Below are 14001 nucleotides of genomic sequence, written 5' to 3' on the forward strand. Positions count from 1 at the left end.
GTGAAAGGTTAAGGAAATCTTTTTTACAACAGCAAGATAACAAATGCGTACAGAGTAAGTCTCTACTTAACGCTATAATATATTCTACTACATTTCTTTATTCATTATTACTATTCCCTTCAGGTTACGTTAACAGAATCTTGCAGGTTTGAGAGTGGCAATCTCCCGCCGTCTGTTTTGCAGCCTGAGCAGCTTCTCTTTCTCCATCCGTTATTAAGCTAAATCCTCTTTTATCTGACCATTCTCTAGTCTAGGCAGCGTTTCCTTGCCCTGTCTCTTCCACATACCATCCCAAATTGTGCGTCCGTTTGGTAGCTTGTACACATTTGTCCTCAAACTTATGACCACAATTGAGGTGGAAAATGTAGGTTGCTAAGCAAGATATTGGTTGAGTTTTGATGACCTGTTTGGCTACAGTTGTTGTGAACTGAATTTGGTTTCCCCCGTTGACCTTGCTTATGGGAAGGGATCACATACTACTAACATGACCCTGGGACAAATACGAGTCAGTCGCCTCTAAATTTTGATCACGTGACCACAGGGAATGCTGTAACGGTGGTATGTGTCAACTTGTAAAACATTCCTATGCCGGCTTCCAAGTTGCCATACGAAAGAAACCCCTTAAAGGAGCAGACGGCAAATGAACATTCCAAACTTCTCTTACAGAGATTGTAACTTAGGCAACCGGGTATTCTGGGCGGGAAAATCCTCTGTTGGAGAATGTGATTGATGACACCTAGCCCGTGAATGTGTTTCGTTGGACAATATGAATTATGATACACCCAGAGGTGTGAGATGGGGGAAACAGAGTCACAGGGGATCGTAAATTACATAAAATGTCAGATTCGGCTTCATACAGATCATGCCAGCATGTCTCTCCTGATCAAATCTTTCAAGTTTTTTGAAGTTTGGCCCGAGGCTCAGGATTTAATTAGGGTGATGGCTGGAATCTGGACAGCAAGCTGAGTCTGAGATAAGTTTGAAAAATGGTCATAGCTTATTTTTCTCAGTGCTGTTGTAACTTCACACGGTCACTAAACGAGTAAGTCGAGGACTATCTGTATTTTCTACCTTGGTAGAGCTAGCTTTTTTGTATTAAAGTTAGAAAAACCGTCTTGGGTTCATAACAAGCCCAGCAAGTCAACTTTCTCGCAAGTGGACACACAGAGGTTTGATAAATAAGGAGTTTTTGGCAGGGATGGATTGAGTCACGTTTTGACTTAAAGAGGTGATTGATTTGATGCTCAGGGCTCACAGAGCCGGTTTGTCTAGTGAGTAAGCTGCCAAATGTGGGATGGGAAGACTCGAGTGCGGGTTCTGCCATAGGCAAAAGGGCCATGTGGGTGAGTCAGCTGTAGAAGGCACCTCTGGGAATTGGAGAACTGACTGGGCCTGTCCAGAAGGCCAGCCTGGGTTGGAGGTTCAGAGCCAGGCTTTGGCCCAAAATTCACTGGGTAACCTTGGGCCGATCCCTCCTCTCCTAGCCTTGGGAAAATGTCAGAAGGCTTTGTCGGGAAAATTGCAAGGGGCACCAAGGGAATATTTGTGGTTGAGGGTTGAACTGTGGCTTCTTTGTCCCAAAGGTGTTGTTGTTTTTTTTTTCAAGAGGCAACTGGACTTTCTTGGTTTTTCTTTGAAAACGTTTCGCTTCTCATCCCAGAAGCTTCTTCAGCTCTGACCGGATGGGGGAGGATAGAAGAATTGATACTCCTTGCAGGCAGCTGGTCATTTGCCTCCTTTTTATAGAGCCGTTGAGGCCACTTGGAGGCACCACTCAGGTGACCCTGAGGGCAAAGACAAACCTCCAAGTGGCCTCAACGACTCTCTAAAATGATGCAAATGACCAGCTGCGTCTGCAAGGAGTATAAATCCTTCCCTTCCCCTCCATCCAGTCAGAGCTGAAGAAGCTTCTGCGATGAGAAGCAAAACATCTTCAAAGAAAACCCAGAAAAGTCCAGTTGCCTCTTGAAAAAAAAAAACATATTTGGGACAATCATAACCTGGATGACGGAAAATCTCCACAGGGATGTGGTTTCTTTGATGCTCTCTGTGTTTGATGTGGGGTTTTCTATAGGTTTCATGACCCAACTAGGAAGCATTATCAGTGACAGAAGGGAGTAGGGTTTGGGGCTCTGACCTCTGTTTGGCTTGAGTTAAAACACAAGGCTAAAAAGTGGGGGGCCGTGCGTTCTCGTCCCTCCTTAGCCATGGAAGCTGGCTACGAAGAAGTGAGGTGGGTTGGACAGAGAGAGAGAGAGAGAGAGAGAGGGAGAGGGAGGGAGGGAGGGACTGGACAGTCACTCAGCTGGCTTCCATGTCTAAGACGGGACTAGAACTCCCAGTCACCTGGGGATTGACTCCAAGTCACCCAGTTGGCTTTCAGGCCTAAGGCGGGATCTGAACTCACGGCCACCTGCTTTCTTGCCTGATGCCTTAACCACTAGACCAGGGGTGTCCAACCTTGGCAACTTTAAGAGTTGTGGACTTCAACTCCCAGAATTCCTCAGCCAGCTTTGCTGGCTGAGGAATTCTGGGAATTGAAGTCCACAACTCTTAAAGTTACCAAGGTTGGACACCCCTGCACTAGACTTAGAACCAATCCCTAGGAGACAGGGAGTTCTAGTCCTACCTTAGGCATTAAAGCGATCATAATCTGAGAGTGATTTGGGCCAATGGCTGGGAGACGGTGAGTTCTAGTCCCGCCTTCGACATGAAATCCGGCTGGTTGATTCTGGGCCAGTCCCCCTCTTTCATCCCAACCCGTCTCGCAGGGTTGTTGTCGCGGAGAAAATAGGAAAGAAGACAATGGTGTCGGGTTTGAGTTATTTCTAAAAGCGATAAAAGCAGGGGACACATAAAAATGAAAATATTTTCAACCACGCTTTCATTGGGCAGGACCCACCGTCCTGGAGGTGTTCAACACCCTCCTGAAGCACCTGAGCCTGAGTGTGGATTTCGAACTGGGCAACACGAGGGGAGATCACAGCCACGCTGCCCTCTCTGCCCCCTCTAAGGACAACGACGAGCGGATCGTCCAGAATGCCATCATTCAAACCATCGGTGAGTGTGCCAGGGTGGAATCTCACCTGGTGTTTTATTATTATTATTTTTAATACACGGTCCCTTTTGTTCAGAGTTTGGCAGCGTAAATTCAGCACCAGAAAAAATAAACACAGATGGCTGAGGCTCCATGAACTTCTTTATAAACACATGAAGTAAATTTTATAGTACCAGTTGTAGATTCCTCCAACATGGAGCAAACTCAAACAGAAGCAGACTTGATTGCAGGAAATACAACTTCAGCAACGAAGTGGTCAATGTCTGGAATACTCTACCTGACTCTGTGGTTTCTTCCCCAAATCCCAAAAACTTTAACCTTAGATTGTCTACTATTGACCTTCCCGCTTTCCTAAGAGGTCTGTAGGGGGCGTGCATAAGCGCACCAACGTGCCTGCCGTCCCTGTCCTATTGTTTCTCTTATTCTTCTTTTATTTTTCTTATATGTACCCATTTCATGTATTCATAACTGTGTTTTTACTTATACCTATTATCTTGTAAGCGATTGACAAATAAAAATAAATAAATAAATAAATGTTACAGGTTCAGACCTTAACTCTAGTCTTCAGCAAGGAAGCAAGTTAGTTTCTCTTTCACTTTAGAGCTGAGCACAGAACAGAGATAAACCAGGCCCAGATTCTCTCTTAAAGTTTCAGCTCCCAATTCAGCTCTCGTTGGCCGACGTGGTTACTTAGCTCTGTTCCAGTTCATGAATAGACTCTGATACCTTTTCATCCCTTTGGTGCAAAATAACAACAACAATAATAATGATTATAATAATAATAGAAAAAGTCATAGAAAATGAAGACGTTAAATTGCTCTGGGGCTTCAGCATCCAGGCAGACAGGCACCTGCCACACAACACCCCGGACTGAACCGTTGTCGATAAGAAAGACAAAAAAACAAAAAGACTAGATAGTGGATGTGGCAATGGCTGGAGAGAGCAGAAGGGAAGAGAAAGAACGGGAGAAGATAGCAAAATAGGAAGACCTACGAATAGAAATAGAACAACTATGGCCTTAGGTGCAGTCCCAAAACAACTGGAGCACCCACTTGAACACCATCACTGGCATTGACACATTTGCCATTGGTCAATTGCAGAAGGCAGCTTGACTTGGAACCGCTTCCATCCTGCGGCGATATCTGTAACAGCATCAAACATCCAGATTTGCCTATCCCAGGTCCTTGGTGGGGACTTGAGAGGCAGACAAAAATGCCAAACCCAGTCTGAACATCTGGCTGACTGGGCGATTAATAATAATAATAATAATAATAATAATAATAATAATAATAATAATAATAATAATAATAATAACAACAATAATAATAACAATAATAATAACAACAACAACAACAACAACAAAACAACAACACTACTACTACTACTACTAATAATAATAATATTAAGGGTCCCCTCTGGTTTTTCCTCTCTATGACTGCTGTTTAATTCAGTCAAACTGACGAATATTATGGCCGGAACAAGGATTCTGCAAACCTTGTGTCCAAACCTTGAAATATTTCTGGCCTGGGGAATTCTGGGAGTTGTAGTCCACCCGTCTTAAAGTGGCCATTCTAAAAAGTGGTCCAATGATTTGATAAGATGTGGAAAAATTCCTTGCTGCTGAAAAATTCTTGCATTAAAGATCAACTCAGCCTTCTCTCCTTCCGAGGTGGGTAAAATGAAGACCCCGATGGTTGGGGGCCAGAGGCTGACTCTGTAAACCGCTTAGAGAGGGATGGAAAGCACGGTGAAGCGGTAGATAAGTCTAAGGGCTATGGCTTAGGAAGGAACGAAGATGGGAGTGAAGGAAGGAAGGAAGGAAGGAAGGAAGGAAGGATCGTGGAAGCGCAGTGGTTAGAGTGCAGTATTGCAGGCTGACTCTGCCCACTGCCAGCAGTTCGATTCTCACCAGGGTCCAGGTCGACTCAGCCTTCCACCCTTCCAAGGTGGGTAAAATGAGGACCCCGATTGTTGGGGGCCAGCTGACTCTGTAAAACCGCTTAGAGAGGGATGGAAAGCACTGGGAAGCGGTAGATAAGTTTAAATGCTGTCTTTGGAGTAGCTAGTAGGTGTTTTTTTTTCCCATCGGGGCAACCTGGCCTACCCAAATTATGGGAAGGAGCACCCTGCTCCCGTTTTCGCCCTTCAGCCCCAGTCCTGGAGCCTTCGTAGGCAGCCGCTTTCACAACAAACAACAAATATCCCTCTGCCTAATGTGCGAGCAGCCCTGGTTCGAATCCCAGAGAAGGGGGAAGGCTAGCTGATGAGAGCTAAATGGCTCGAAATAGACCGATACTATTTCTTGGTCGGTAAAGATAAATTTCTGCTTGCAGGTTTCTTCGGAAGCAACCTGCCAGATTACCAGCGGTCAGAGATCATGATGTTTATCATGGGGAAAGTCCCTGTCTTTGGGGTGACCTCCCAGACCTTGGACACCAGCGAGCTCGGGTTCGTGTCGTCCTTCTGTCCTGGTTTCCTTTCTGCAGTCTGGTATTAATAATAGGAGGAGCCTTGCGGGGGATGTAATGGTTAGAGTGCAGTATTGCAGGCTGACTCTGCCCACTGCCAGCGGTTCAATCGTCAAAGGTTGACTCAGCCTTCCATCCTTCCGGGGTTGGTAAAATGAGGACCCAGATTGGTTGGAGGGTGGGCAAGAGGCTGACTCTGTACATGGCTTGGAGAGGGCTGGAAAGCACTGTGAAGTGTTATACAAATCTAAGGGCTATTGCTAAGTGGGAAGGAAGGAAGAAAAGGAAAGAAGGAAAGGAAGGAAAGGAGGAAGAAAAGGAAAGAAATGAAGGAAGGAAGAAAAGAAGGGAAGGGAGGAAAGAAGGGAAGAAAGAAGGGAAGGAGGAAGAAAAGGAAAGAAAGGAAAGGAAGGAAAGAAGGAAAAAAGGAAAGAAATGAAGGAAGGAAGGAAAGAAGGGAAGGAAGGAAAGAAGGGAAGAAAGAAGGGAAGGAGGAGGAAAGGAAAGGGAAAGGAAGGAAAGAAGGAAGAAAAGAAAAGGAAGGAAGAAAAGAAGGGAAGGAGGAAGAAAGGAAAGAAAAAGGAAGGAAAGAAGGAAGAAAAGAAAAGGGAAGGAAGAAAGAAGGAAGAAAAGAAGGAAGGAGGAAGAAAAGGAAAGAAGGAAAGGAAGGAAAGAAGGAAGAAAAGGAAAGAAATGAAGGAAGGAAGAAAAGAAGGGAAGGAAGGAAAAAGAAGGGAAGGAGGAAGAAAAGGAAGGCACGGAAAGAAGGGAAGGAAGGAAAGGGAAGGAAAGAAGAAAAGAAGGAAAGGAAGTAGGGAAGGGAAGGGAAGGAAGGAAGGGCTGTGGTGGCGCAGTGGTTAGAGTGCAGTATTGGAGACTAACTTTGCCCACTGCTAGGAGTTTGATCCTGGCTGGCTCAAGGTTGACTCAGCCTTCCATCCTTCCAAGTCCATAAAATGAGGACCCAGATTGCTGGGGGCAAGAGGCTGACACTTATAAACTGCTTAGAGAGTGTTGGAAAGCACAGTGTGGGCGATATAGAAATGTAAGTTCCGTTGCTAATTGCTTAAGAGCACTGCTGTTTGTATGAATTGTTAGGATGCCTGGACTAATATAGGAAAATCTTTTAGGCCATGGTTGAAACCAGGGGGGGTCCTTGGTGCTCTCTGGGCTTGGTAGTTTTCTTGCAGATGTTTCATGACCCAACTAGGCAACATCATCCGTGCTAGATTTGTAGAAAGGAGGGGGAAGAGGAGGAAGAAAAGGAGGAGAATGACGGTTGTGGGGTCCTTGGTGTTCTCTAACCTTGGATATTTTCTTGCAGGCGTTTCATGCCCCAACAAGGTAACATCATCAGTGGGAGAAGGTGCAAACCTCATTCCCTTCTAGCCCTGATGGTGTTACCTAGTTGGGTCATGAAACGTCTGCAAGAAAACCACCAAGCTCAGTGAGTCCTCCTCCTCCTCCTCAACTCCACAACCCCTCCTCCCTCCTAGTGCTGATGATGTTACCTAGTTGGGTGATGAAACGTCTGCAAGAAAACAGCCAAACCTGAGAGACTGCCTAGCGCCCCAGAGTCCTCCCCCTCCTCCCTGCAGCCCCTTCTCCTCCCTGCTCTGAAAGGTCAACAGACGGCTTTTGCAAGCAAGATCCTTCGGGGTGTATTTTGCTTCTGCGGATTGGGACCGGTGAGGTCGGGGTCCCCAGATTGACGGCGTTCTTGTCCCCCTGGATGGTTTTCCAGCCACGAATGCTGTTGGCCCCGGCCTGGACTGACAAGTGTCAGGTTTCCAAGGGATGAAATCCATTTAAAAAGAAGAAAACAAAGTCCATCTTCCAAGGCAATTTATTTTATTTAGGAAAACATCCAATGGGCAAAGTCGGTGGTAATTCCGGATCTGACACAACCCGGAACTACCCCACAATATTAAAAGTTAGAAACAACCCCCCCCCGCCCCACAAAGTCACCTTCTCCAATCGAAGTATTTAAATAAAAGAAACTGTCTTGGAAGATGGACTTTGTTTTATTCTTTTTAAAAGGATTTCATCCCTTGGAAACCTGACAACAAGCTGCAGCCTTGGACTTCCCCCCTGTTTTCTTCCAGGGTATAATCTTTTCTTCGCTCTTTCTGCTCTCACAGGGATTTGGGAACAAGGAGGATTCAAATCATGCTGCTACGGTCGTTGCTGATGGTAAGAGGGGATTCTGGGATTGGAGGCGTGGGGTGAGATACCGAATTTTGGGGGCAGCTTCTCCAGATGGGCTTCCAGCTCCCCGTCAGGGTTCCGTCCGTTGCCCTCATTAAATCATGATCCTCGAGCCAAGCTTCAAAAACTTCCAAGGATTGATCAGGAGCGGACATGTCGGCATGACCTGCATGAAGCCGATTCTGAGACACGTCATTCACTGTCACCCTCGACCCTGGTTTCCCCCCCCCCCCTCCGGGTGTATCATAATTCATGCAACGAAACACGTTCGTAGCCGAAAGTCATCCATCACGTTCTCCAATTAAGAGATTTGCATGGCAGAAATTTCCAGGCGCTTAAGTTGCAATCTTTGCAAGATAAGAATGGAGGGCCCTTTCGGTGCCAAACTGCTGCGTTGCTCTTTCGAATCTCCCCCTTCTGCTCACGGCAACTCCAAAGCAGGCATAGAAATGTTGTTATGAGTTGACGCTCCCTTAATCCCTGACAGCGAGGATTCCAGTTGTCAACTCGTCAGGCATTCCTGGCCTGCTCTCCAGTTGCCATAGGTAGAAGGTGGGGGGAGAACTGATGGAGCAGCTCAATTACCACGACTAGAAAGCACATTCCACGTATTCCTTTCTCCAGATTGCATCCCAGGTTACCAGAGCCAGCCGGGAGAGGTGACGTTTCCACAGCCTGGGAAAATGCTTTGTTGGAGAATGTGATTTATGACACACCCTGGGAGGAAGCGGGGAAACAGGGTCATAGGTAGGCAGTAAATTACGTGGGGCAGAGCCGACGGCGCTTGGGAACGTGATAAATCATCGGATTTCTTTTGAAACTTGGCTCGAGGCTCATGAATTAATGAGGGCATCTATTGGAAACCTGACATCTGTCCTGTTAGATCAGGGATCTCCACACGTGGCCCCTTTAAGACAAGTGGACTTCAGCTGGCTGGGGGATTCTGGGAGTTGAAGTCCACTCCTCTTAAAGGGGCCAGGTTTGAAGAGCCTGTTTAGAGGATCCGGCAACACTCGATGTGCCAATTCTGGCGGATCAAAGGGATGGCAGATCACCATCCCGTTGATTTCCTGATCACCGACTACAACTCCCAGCATCCCCTGACCTTGCAGTGCGCAGCTGATGATTTCTAGGGTAGGCAAGGGTGACCAAGGCCCTTTACCTGTGAATGAAGCCCTGTCATTCAACGTCCCTGTTGTACAGGTAGTTCCTTGACTTATAACTGCTCACTTAAGTGTGCAAAGTTACAATGGCACCGTTTTTCACCCTTGCAACCTTGGCAGCGTCCCCACCGTCACAGGATCAAAATTCAGATGCTTGGCAACTGGCATGGACTCATGACGGTTGCAATGCCCCAGGGGGACACCTGAATCCCAGAGGTGGCATTCAGCTGGTTCTGACCAGTTCTGGAGAACCGGTAGTGGAAATGTTGAGTGGTTCGGAGAACCGGCCAATCCCACCTCTGACTGGCCCCGCCAACCCCCCATCTCTTCTCCGCCTCCCATCGAGTCCCAGCTGATCGGCTGGGTCTCCTTTGGTTGCCCTGCACAGGAGAACGGAGCTGGAAAGCAGGTTAGTGGGGTGGGGAGGGAAGGGGGGTTTGGCAGTACATCCTTCCCCTGCCACGCCCACCAAGCCACGCCCACAGAACGGGTAGTAAAAAAGGTTGAATCCCACCACTGGTGAATCCCCCTTTAGCAACCTTCGGATGGGCCAAATGCACTTGTAGGACTGATTGGGGTAGATTGCAGGGGGGACACCGAAATTTAATTTCGTTGTATTTGACATCTATCTCAAATTGACTGCATTTTATTCCAATGCCCTGCTTTGCTGGCTGGGGAATTCTGGGAGTTGAAGCCCACAAGTCTTTTTAAAGGGGCCAAGGTTGGAGACCCCTGCTTTGGCCCATGCAAGCAGCTGCCAGCCGTGCCTATGCAGGACGAATTGGGGACCTTGCTTGTTTTTTTTGCGGGCCTCCTCGGCAGGTGACCTCCGGCTACAACGCCAAGAGCATCGCCTCGGTCCTCTCGGCGCCCTTCCTGGACCCTCTGCTGTCCACCTCCCTGATGGAGGACTCCGAACTGCGGCAGCTGGTCTTGGAGATCCTACACAACCTGATTGACCGGCACGACAACAGAGCCAAGCTTCGAGGGATACGGTAAGGGTGGTCCTGGCCTCGGGGTAGCGGAAGCGGGGAAAGGAACGAAATTTGAGAGGTTAGGAGAGGAGGGAAGGGGGTCAAGCTATTCTCCAAAGCACCCGAAGGTCAGACAAAGAAGAACGGATGGAAACTGAGCAAGGAGAGATTCAACCTGGAAATAAGGAGAAACTTTCTGACAATGAGGACATTCAACAGATGGAAAAGATGTTGCCCTCGGAAGTTGTGGGAGCTTCATCCCTGGAGGCTTTCAAGAAGAGACTGAATGGCCATCTGTCAGGAATAGTGTAGGGTCTCCTGCTTGGACGGAGGGTTGGACTAGATGATCTCCAAGTCTGTTATTCTGTTTGACGGTGTGAAGATAGAGAGACAGACAGATGATAGATGGATGAGATGATTGACAGAAAGATATAGATTAGATAGATAAATAAACAGATAGATAGATAGATAGATAGACAGACAGACAGACAGACAGACATAGAGATAGATAGATATAGATACATAGAGATACATAGAAATAGATAGATAGATAGATAGATAGATAGATAGAGATACATAGAGATAGATAGAGATAGATAGATAGATAGATAGATAGATAGATAGATAGAGATACATAGAGATAGATAGATAGATAGATAGATAGATAGATAGATAGATAGATAGAGATACATAGAGATACATAGAGATAGATAGATAGATAGACAGACAGATGATAGATGGATGGATGAGATGATTGATAGATAGATATAGATTAGATAGATAAATAAATAAACAGATAGATAGATAGACAGACAGACAGACAGATGAGACTGGACTGTCATCTGTAAGAAGTGGGGTAGGGTCTCCAGGATTGCAAGTTGGTCGTTGTCGCTGTCAGTCGTTGTCTACATGAGAAACGAGTCTATTTCCACCTCCGCCTTCTAGAATCATCCCGGACGTGTCTGATCTGAAGATAAAGCGAGACAAAATTTCCCGGCAAGATGTGAGCTTTATGAAGAAGGTAAATGCCCACTTTAAGAGACTTCCGTTCAAATTCAGACCAGCGCAGGGATCTCCAAGCGTGGCCCCTTTAAGACTCGTGGACTTCAACTCCCAGAATTCCCCAGACAGCGAAGTCCACAAGTCTTAAAGGGGCCACGCTTGGAGATCTAGCAGATTAAGCCTCGCAGGTCAAATTGTGCCAGCTGGCGGGAAGTGGAGGATGGGCCTTTCCTGCCATGGCTCCCCTGGGTGGAATATTCTCCCTTCGGGGCACTTTGTGAGGCTTAAAAGGCCTGGCTCTGTTCCCCAACCCTTGGGGCCCCTAAATGCATTTGGGCCCTGTTGCCTGGCTTCACCGCTACCTGGACAAATTATCTTGGCTGCTGTGTATATTTATTTGGGATATTTTTTTAAAATTGTTTTTCAATGCTTTTTATTGCTTTCATTGTTTTTATACTTTGGGAATTGTAAGCTGCCCAGAGTGATTGATTAAGGTGGGCAGCTGTAGAAAAGGGAGGGAGGGAAGAAAGGAGGAAGGGGGGAAGGGAGAGAGGGAAGGAGGATGGAAGGAAGAAGGGATGGGAGGGAGGGTGGGAGGGAGGGAAAAGGAGGGAGAAATAGAGTCAGAGTGGGAAGGAAAGAAGGAGGGGGGAGAAGGAAGAAAGAATAGGAGGGAGGAATGGAGGGAGGGAGGTAAAAGGAAAGGAGGAGGGAGGGAAGAAAGTAAAGGGAGGGAGGAGGAAGGAAGAACAGGTAGAGGAATGGAGAGAGGGAGGTAGAAGGAAAGAAGGAAGGAAGGGAAGGAGGGAGGGAGGGAAAAGGGAGAAATAGAGTCAGAGTGGGAAGGAAAGAAGGAGGGGGGAGAAGGAAGAAAGAATAGGAGGGAGGAATGGAGGGAGGGAGGTAAAAGGAAAGGAGGAGGGAGGGAAGAAAGTAAAGGGGAGGGAGAAGGAAGGAAGAACAGGTAGAGGAATGGAGAGGGGAGGTAGAAGGAAAGAAGGAAGGAAGGGAAGGAGGGAGGGAGGGAAAAGGAGGGAGAAATAGAATCAGAGTGGGAAGGAAAGAAGAAGGGGGGAGAAGGAAGAAAGAATAGGAGGGAGGAATGGAGGGAAGGAGGTAAAAGGAAAGGAGGAGGGAGGGAAGAAAGTAAAGGGAGGGAGGAGGAAGGAAGAACAGGTAGAGGAATGGAGAGAGGGAAGAAGAAGGAAGGAAGGAAGGAGGGAGGGAGGGAAGGAAGTAAAGGGAGGGAGGAGGAAGGAAGAACAGGTAGAGGAATGGAGAGAGGGAGGTAGAAGGAAAGAAGGAAGGAAGGGAAGGAGGGAGGGAGGGAAAAGGAGGGAGAAATAGAATCAGGTGGGAAGGAAAGAAGAAGGGGGAGAAGGAAGAAAGAATAGGAGGGAGGAATGGAGGGAAGGAGGTAAAAGGAAAGGAGGAGGGAGGGAAGAAAGTAAAGGGAGGGAGGAGGAAGGAAGAACAGGTAGAGGAATGGAGAGAGGAAGTAGAAGGAGGAAGGAAGGAAGGAAGGAGGGAGGGAGGGAAGAAAGTAAAGGGAGGGAGGAGGAAGGAAGAACAGGTAGAGGAATGGAGAGAGGGAGTAGAAGGAAAGAAGGAAGGAAGGGAAGGAGGGAGGGAGGGAAAAGGAGGGAGAAATAGAGTCAGAGTGGGAAGGAAAGAAGGAGGGGGAGAAGGAAGAAAGAATAGGAGGGAGGAATGGAGGGAGGAGGTAAAAGGAAAGGAGGAGGGAGGGAAGAAAGTAAAGAGGGAGGGAGAAGGAAGGAGGAACAGGTAGAGGAATGGAGAGAGGGAGGTAGAAGGAAAGGAGGAAGGAAGGAAGGAGGGAGGGAGGGAAAAGGAGGGAGGAACAGGAGGGAGGGAGGGAAAAGAAAGGAGGAGGGAGGGAGAAGGAAGGAAGAACAGGAGGGAGGAATGGAGAGAAGGAAGGAAAGGAGGGAGGGAGGAAGGAAGGAAAGGAGTAGAGGAGGGGAGGTGGGAGGAACCAAGCCCCCCTGCTTTTTAGCATTAATGTACCCCCACATGCTGCATTGGGCACCTTTCCTTCCTTCCACTCAGCACGGCCAACAGCTGTACCGGCACGTCTACGTGGGCTGCAAAGAAGTCGACAACGTGCACAAGAATTTTGAGCTGCTCTACACGTCGCTGGCCCTGATCACCATCGAGCTGGCCAACGAGGAAGTGGTCACCGACCTCATCCGCCTGGCCATCGCTCTGCAGGTATCCTGGGGGCAAGGGAGGAAGGCCAGGCCTTGGGGGGAGGAGAGGCCCCCCTTAGGGGGCGGTGAGAGGTGCAGAAGAATATCTAAATAAAAAAGAAATAAAAATAAGAGGCAGGCCACAGTGCCCACCTGCCTACCTGGAAACGCTTCCAAGGTGCGTTTTGATTCCCTTCCCCTTTTTTTCCCTCCCTCCTCCCCCGCAAGGACATCGCCATTCTCAACGAGGACAACCTGCCGATGTTCAACCGGTGCAGCATCATGGGGCTGGTGGCCGCGTACCTCAACTTTCTGAGCCAGATGATCGCGATCCCGGCCTTCTGCCAGCACATCAGCAAGGTGGGGCAGCGAAAGTCGTCGTTTGTCCCTTGAGCTCTTCATTCCTTTGGGGGTTCTTCTTCCTTGCAACGTTTCGGGGTGTGGGGGGGGCAACGCAGCAGGCGGCGAGCCGTTTTGGGGTGCCCCTGTCACACTTGGGAGGTTGTGAGGACCCAGGGTGGGACACAAAAGCAACAATGTCACAAAACCAGGTGAAGTCCCTTCAATTCCTTCCACTTGGCTTCAAAGGTCCGATTATCATTGACTGGAGAAAAAACTCCCCCACAAACAGTTGCGAAAAGGAAGAACTTCCATTCAAACTCAAAATACATATAAATTATAAATAGGAAAAAACAACACAAACCACACGGAAGCAATTAAGGAGACCAGGCAGGATAAGGGCTTGAAGACGTCCACAGATATCGAAATACACACACTGGGAAGGATGCCAAAACTGAGATAAGAACAGACAGACTAGAATTATTTCACGCTTTGCTTCCAGCACTGGGCCATGCGCAGTTTGTCCTTTTAAACAGTTCTCACAGCTGCAGCCCATGAAGGGGATCAGGGCCCTTTCCT

At 47.9% G+C, this 14001-nt stretch overlaps 1 protein-coding gene across 3 annotated transcripts in view; it reads left to right on the top strand.

The window, feature by feature from the left end:
- Window positions 1-14001, top strand: part of EFR3A (EFR3 homolog A) — a 61597-nt gene that overhangs the window by 32995 nt on the left and 14601 nt on the right. For all 3 annotated transcript variants that reach the window (XM_087958916.1, XM_087958917.1, XM_087958915.1), the window contains 7 exons: window positions 2896-3060; window positions 5392-5506; window positions 7668-7719; window positions 9720-9892; window positions 10817-10892; window positions 12944-13105; window positions 13312-13443. In XM_087958916.1, coding sequence (XP_087815042.1) covers window positions 2896-3060; window positions 5392-5506; window positions 7668-7719; window positions 9720-9892; window positions 10817-10892; window positions 12944-13105; window positions 13312-13443 — 875 coding nt within the window. The remainder of the gene's footprint in view (window positions 1-2895; window positions 3061-5391; window positions 5507-7667; window positions 7720-9719; window positions 9893-10816; window positions 10893-12943; window positions 13106-13311; window positions 13444-14001) is intronic.

This window comes from Notechis scutatus, chromosome 3, assembly GCF_049901735.1.
Source record: "Notechis scutatus isolate UNSWTSFEM ecotype Mainland chromosome 3, rNotScu1.2, whole genome shotgun sequence".
Lineage (NCBI taxonomy): Eukaryota > Metazoa > Chordata > Lepidosauria > Squamata > Elapidae > Notechis > Notechis scutatus.